The sequence below is a fragment of the Saccoglossus kowalevskii genome, chromosome 11 (assembly GCF_978046115.1).
Source record: "Saccoglossus kowalevskii chromosome 11, keSacKowa6.1, whole genome shotgun sequence".
Lineage (NCBI taxonomy): Eukaryota > Metazoa > Hemichordata > Enteropneusta > Harrimaniidae > Saccoglossus > Saccoglossus kowalevskii.
This window is the reverse complement of record NC_140651.1, coordinates 19,894,587-19,900,586: the sequence shown is the minus strand read 5'-3', so window position 1 is coordinate 19,900,586 and position 6,000 is coordinate 19,894,587. Positions and strand designations below refer to the sequence as shown.

Genomic DNA, 6,000 nt, shown 5'->3' with positions numbered 1-6,000 from the left:
AGCACAAACCATTCCAACATATCAAAGCCTACTGGACTAATACTCTACTACATCCCAATTCACCTGTAAGTTACCTTTTCCATACATTCTTCTCGTTATTTAGAGAGCTGTTTCAGTCAAGGAGCTGAAGTAGCCTAGACAATTAGTTTTGTACAACATGTCATTGCATGCCTGACACCACAGTTTGTTAGTTAGATGTCTCTGTGGTATTTTTGATACCATATACATTGCTTTTGCGCTACAGTTACAAAACCACTCACACACTGATGATTACAATAGCGATTTTGTGGTATAAAATAACAAAAACGCGTTGATGTCACTGACCTGTTTGTTGAGTAACTATATACAATTTGTCAGTTAGCATGTGTTTTATGGCATTATGTAATTTCACAAATGTTGTGCCATTGTGCGGAACCGTTTTTTACTATGAGGGTTAATACGTGTCAATTCGTGTCAAGCTGTGCTATTTCAATAATACGTCAGTCAGCTCGTTACTAAACACGTATGGCACGAAAGTAATGACTATGCTCTATGCTCATTTAGGGTTAGTTTATGTACACCATTGTCAGTACATGTGTATCTCGGACATTGACCAATCACCTTTAAACTGCATGGTTACGCTCATCAAACGTACCTAAATGTGGTGTCTGGAATGTGTTTTGCCCATATCATTGTCTCTGGTTAGTTATTGTGTAATCAACTGGATTTATGACTTCTAGTATTTTGATCTTTGTATCATCATTTAATTTTATATTACTTTACACCTACTCACACAAAAGTCGTCCTTTCCCTTCTTTATGACGTCAACTAGATATAAAACGATGTAAAGACATGTGTTGTTGTCCACCAGCGTGTAAAGTTCATCTTCTGAATTGTAGCTGAATCGCCTCGATTCCCTTGGTGACCAAGATTTCCTTGTTTATATGTGTTTGTAATAACAAAATCGATGCATTAAATAAAACAAAAGATTACAAAAAAAAATACACATTTTTATTCCCAGCACAAATATTGGACTGTCGCTGAAAGTTGAAAAATATATACATCCATTATGAATACATGTGGATTCAGCGTGGACTCAAATGTTAATGTGTTGGATTAGGATTTAACATTTTTTCCCTATCATTGCTATAATAGTGCACCAAGAGTGATATTGTAATGTTGCATGTGTTGCCATTAGCCATAACAAAACTGAATGTGAACACCGTAAATATCACTTTTAAATTACTGATAACACATAGCACGAGACTTAATAAATGAAATTAATTATAATGTTTTGTAGCGTGGTACGGACTTGGACACTATTCATAAATTAAGTCATGTTCCCGCAAATTTCGTTTATATTTAGTATATGCATTAGACATTAAAAGAACTGGTGTACATCGGATTCAAAGTGGTTGACATTGTATGCCATTCTAGTACAACATTGCGGGTATGATTTGGCAGATCAGATATGCAATCTATATTGGGATATATTACAATTGTTTTGTAATCCAATGTATGGTGGTAGACATTTGTGTGGTACAATGAATAAAAATCATGCGGTCGTGTGGATCTCATTTACATCACAGCCTATCATTGACATGTACTTGCATTTGTTTCAAGAGCTTATTCACGATGACTGGCTGGTGGCCTCTTTACAAGCAAATGCACAAAATAGAATGCTTGGCAATGCAGTGGTATCATTAAAACTTAAAATTAAACACACACCATAGACACGAATATACAATTGTGTAAAGATGACAAACTTGTAACAAAGGTAGAAACAAATGAAAGAAAATCAAACTATTGTAGAACAGAATTCCGAATTTGGTAGCAAGATTTTGTTTAAATCTGGAAATGACAAAGATTTACCAGTTATGTATGTTTTATTAAAGTGATGATATAGTGAAATACATCGAAAATACTGCGTAGCCATTTTGTTATAAACAAGGTGAATTCCAAACAATCATTTAGTGCGAGGCCATACATTTATTTTCTAAAAACAGGGATTCATACATCATACATACATACATCGTAGCTAATATAATGTGTGCATTGACCCCAAGAACAAGTAGACAGTAGACTTATACTGAATATACTTTCAGTAATTGTTACTCACATTAGCCGCTCATTACTTATTGATTACTATAGATAATCAACAAAAGTGCTAGTTTGTTTAAATTTAACAAACACTCTTTTGAGTACCATCTTGATGAAATTTATTTTTGTTCTATTTAGCTACAGTGATTCATATAGGTTGGTCATTTCTTGTTTTTAAATAAAATGACATAGTACCTTTTCCTGTAAGATGTGTGCAGATAAATTCATGGATAGTATTCAGTTACCTACATAAAAGTAGCAATAAGAACATTCTCATATCGCACAGAACCCTGATCTAGGTATTCAACTAAATATGTAAAATCATGGTAAGCTAGTGGTTTCTAGTGATTTGGAAAATAACATCAATATCTTATATCTTATGACATGTCAACCTTTGCGTTGCGTGAAACTTCATTCACAGTTGCACAATCATACAATGTGCTTCAAATATGCATAATGATACCAGAGTGAATACCATAGTTATCTTATCCAACTGATTTTTGACCTTGAATTACGGAGCACCGCTTAAAATAAGCCAAAGCGGTATTTTACTATTATAACCAGCAGGTTTTATTTGAATCGATTCAAATCAAAGTCGCTCTGCGGTTGTTGTTTTTTTCTTTTAACAATATTTTCATGTATTTGATTTCAATCCATTTATACGCAATATAAGATACATATCTATGTATTTTTCTGGAATAACGGACAGCCCGCCGTGGATTTCAATCTGCAATGAAATTTTTACCATGAAATTACGTTTGACTTCAATTTGAAAACACATGCCTTGCGTTGTGATTATTTATCATGTTCGCATAATCTATTCACTGCTTCTTCACATGACAAACATAAATAAACATGGGTTGATTAGTATGATCAACTTATGTAGTCCTATCACTATTTTACACTATAATTCCACAAAACCAAAACACAACACCGATATATTATTCAAATATATGTTATCACTTCTGCATCTGCTGTTGTTTACATTTTATATTCAATAGAGAAATTAAAATGGATGCCGAGGGAAGATACGCTCCACGTTATGGTCTAGTCATCGTAATTAGCAGTCTTTTCACGCAAATGTTAAATGACGGATCGTATGCGTCGATGAGTGTGTTCCTGGTTGCATTCTTGGCATATTTCGATATACGTACAGGAACTGCAGCTGGTATTATATCATGTCGTGAAGCTATGGCCATCATTCCCGGTAATTGCACAATACTGTTGTACATGCTTTGTTATTAATTAAAAGTTTTGTTTTTTTCCATCGACGAGTAGCATTATTCAGTAGCTTCGCATTCAAACTAATAGAAATATACTCACTTTTTATTCCGCCGAGCTCCATTTATCGGCGTTTTGAATAAGAAATATGGAAGTAAACCATTGGTTTTATTGGGAGGACTGCTTTGCAGTATTGGTCTGTTTGCTAGTTCGTTTGTAAATAACTTGGCGTTGTTGTATTTAACTTTTGGTGTGATGGAAGGTAAGTAACACATTAGTTGTTAAAGAGTAAAACTATGACTATGACTATGAATTGATTAATTTTTCTGCTGGAGTATTTTTGTAATTGTAAATATTGTAAACTTATCTACTTGTATATAATATAATATATATACAGACTTCATGATTGATTTAAAAAATTATAAAAGTGACTCTCAAATCGGTGTATACGGGAAGTATAAGAACTATTCTCAAAAACAAATTATTATAAATAGGCCTTCGCATGCAATTCGATTTCTGATTTGTTGATATTTGTTTTCAGGTCTTGGTAATAGTCTAATTTATGGGCCAAGTATTGTGATTGTTGGACAGCATATTCAAAAGCGACATGCACTTGCTAACGGGATGAGTTACGCTGGAGCTGCTCTCGGGATGATTGTTTTTTCCCCTATATATCAACTTTTGATTACTGAATATGGCTGGAGAGGAGCACTCATGATCGTATCCGCTATAAACATGAACATTGTTGTCTGTGGAATGTTGATGAGATCACCACCAAAAGTTGATAACATGGGTCCTAACAATGAAGGCTCCATATCTGAAGACGTACATATCGATACTGGCAATATGTGTTCACAACAAACACAATTACCAATCATTTCTCAGAATCGAAAACTAGGACAATCAGGAACTCGCACAAAGCAATCACAAATTTACAATGTGCTCGGCTTGAACCTCTTCTGCCAAAACTCGGCTTTCTGCGTTCTGTGCATATCAGTGTTTTTCATGGGGATTGGACATTTATTAACTATTGTCCATTATGTCAACCATGCCGTGACTATGGGCATTCCGAAAATGAATGCATCAATACTGATGTCAATGATCGGCATTAGTTCTCTTGTTGGAAGATGTACACATGGATTGTTTGCGAATTTGAGATATTTCACTCCTATGTCAGTGTACGTGTTCAGCACAACAGGGGCGGGAACTGTGTTGATGCTTCTTCCACTCACGAAAGGAAACTATTATTATATGGCAATTATCAGCTTATTGTTTGGATTGTGCAGTGGAACTTATTTTCCCCTTGCTGCCGTATGTGTGAAACAAGCCGTGGGTGTCGATAGTTTTCCAAAAGCCTTTGGGTGGTTTGTGTTATGTCTTGGTACTGGAACAATTTTAGGTCCTTATCTTGGAGGTATGTGTAAAATAAATTAATTCTTAGAGGTTCTGTGTTTGTCAACATATTTCTATAATATTTACTGAAGGACATATGTTACCACAACAATACATATAATATATGTCACATACAAGTGAAGTCGTACCTTCACTTAAGATACAGAAACATAAACTTTACAAGCTTTGGATAGTTCGACAATATTAATTATAAAAAGGGGTATTTGGGGCTATTGGCCAATAACAGTAAATGCTGCGAGCAACTAGAAACATAAACTTAAATGATTTATAACAGAGACCACGTTATATACAATTGTGCGCATCACATTTATAAAAAAAACGATAACCACGTTTATCAATCCTTAACCAAACAGAGTATTTGTATACTTAAAATACAGAATGCTTACAACAATGGCATAAAAAGACTGACAACAAGTTTTGCTACAAGTTTATGCATTAGGAAAAAGTGCATAAGCTTGGCTATATTTATGTCAGTCCTGTCAGTTGACAATATTTCATAATTTTCATAATATTTCTTTCAATTCTGTTTTCTCATTTCCCAGGTTTGATTTTCGACATTACTTATAATTATGATGTATCATTTCTGGTTGCTGGTGGAAGTCTAATATTATCAGGAAGTATAATAAGTGCTAAACTAATCCATGAAAGATGCAAAGCAAGAAGACATACAAATAATGTGTTTAAGACATGTACTACCCAGGAAGTGATTCAAACACAAGATTGAACTCGAATTTATCTTAGAGATGCTCTATTGTGACGCCACGCACGGGCATTGTGCATTAAATTTCTCCTCATTTCACTATGTTCAATGATATGTCATGTGTAAACAAGTTGAGAGTGCCTTGATGAATGACAATTAATTGGGGTCAATGTATATAGAAACCAATAGCCAGAGCAATGGGCCGATAATTCCTACAAACGGTCATTTTAAAAACCGCAAATTTCTGCGTATTTTCAAAAATTTACCATAAAAAATAATCACACACTTTCTGGTGACATCAGATACTATACATTGCTAAAACAAATTTACCAGAATAGAACAACGGTTTTCGATCTACAACCAAAACAAGTTTACATTAAATACACATTGAAATACATGGTAATACAACACCCTAGCATGAAACCTTCATTCACCATATTTTAGGGGAAATACAATCAACAATATAACAATCGATTGCATCAAAACTGAACTAACAAACGTTTCATTTGCAAATCACATATTAGACCAAACTATACTATATGTATTGATGACGATTAAAACTATGTATAACTATACATTACTAAAAA

At 34.0% G+C, this 6,000-nt stretch overlaps 1 protein-coding gene across 1 annotated transcript; it reads left to right on the top strand.

Annotated features, from left to right (window-relative positions):
* LOC102801320 (monocarboxylate transporter 13-like) lies at positions 1–5,522 on the top strand. Its single transcript, XM_085505000.1, has 5 exons — positions 1–65; positions 3,081–3,286; positions 3,419–3,562; positions 3,842–4,714; positions 5,256–5,522. The coding sequence occupies exons 2-5, from the start codon at positions 3,091–3,093 to the stop codon at positions 5,435–5,437; spliced, it is 1,395 nt and encodes a 464-aa protein (XP_085361126.1). The 5' UTR covers positions 1–65; positions 3,081–3,090; the 3' UTR covers positions 5,438–5,522.
* The last annotated feature ends 478 nt before the right edge of the window (positions 5,523–6,000 follow it).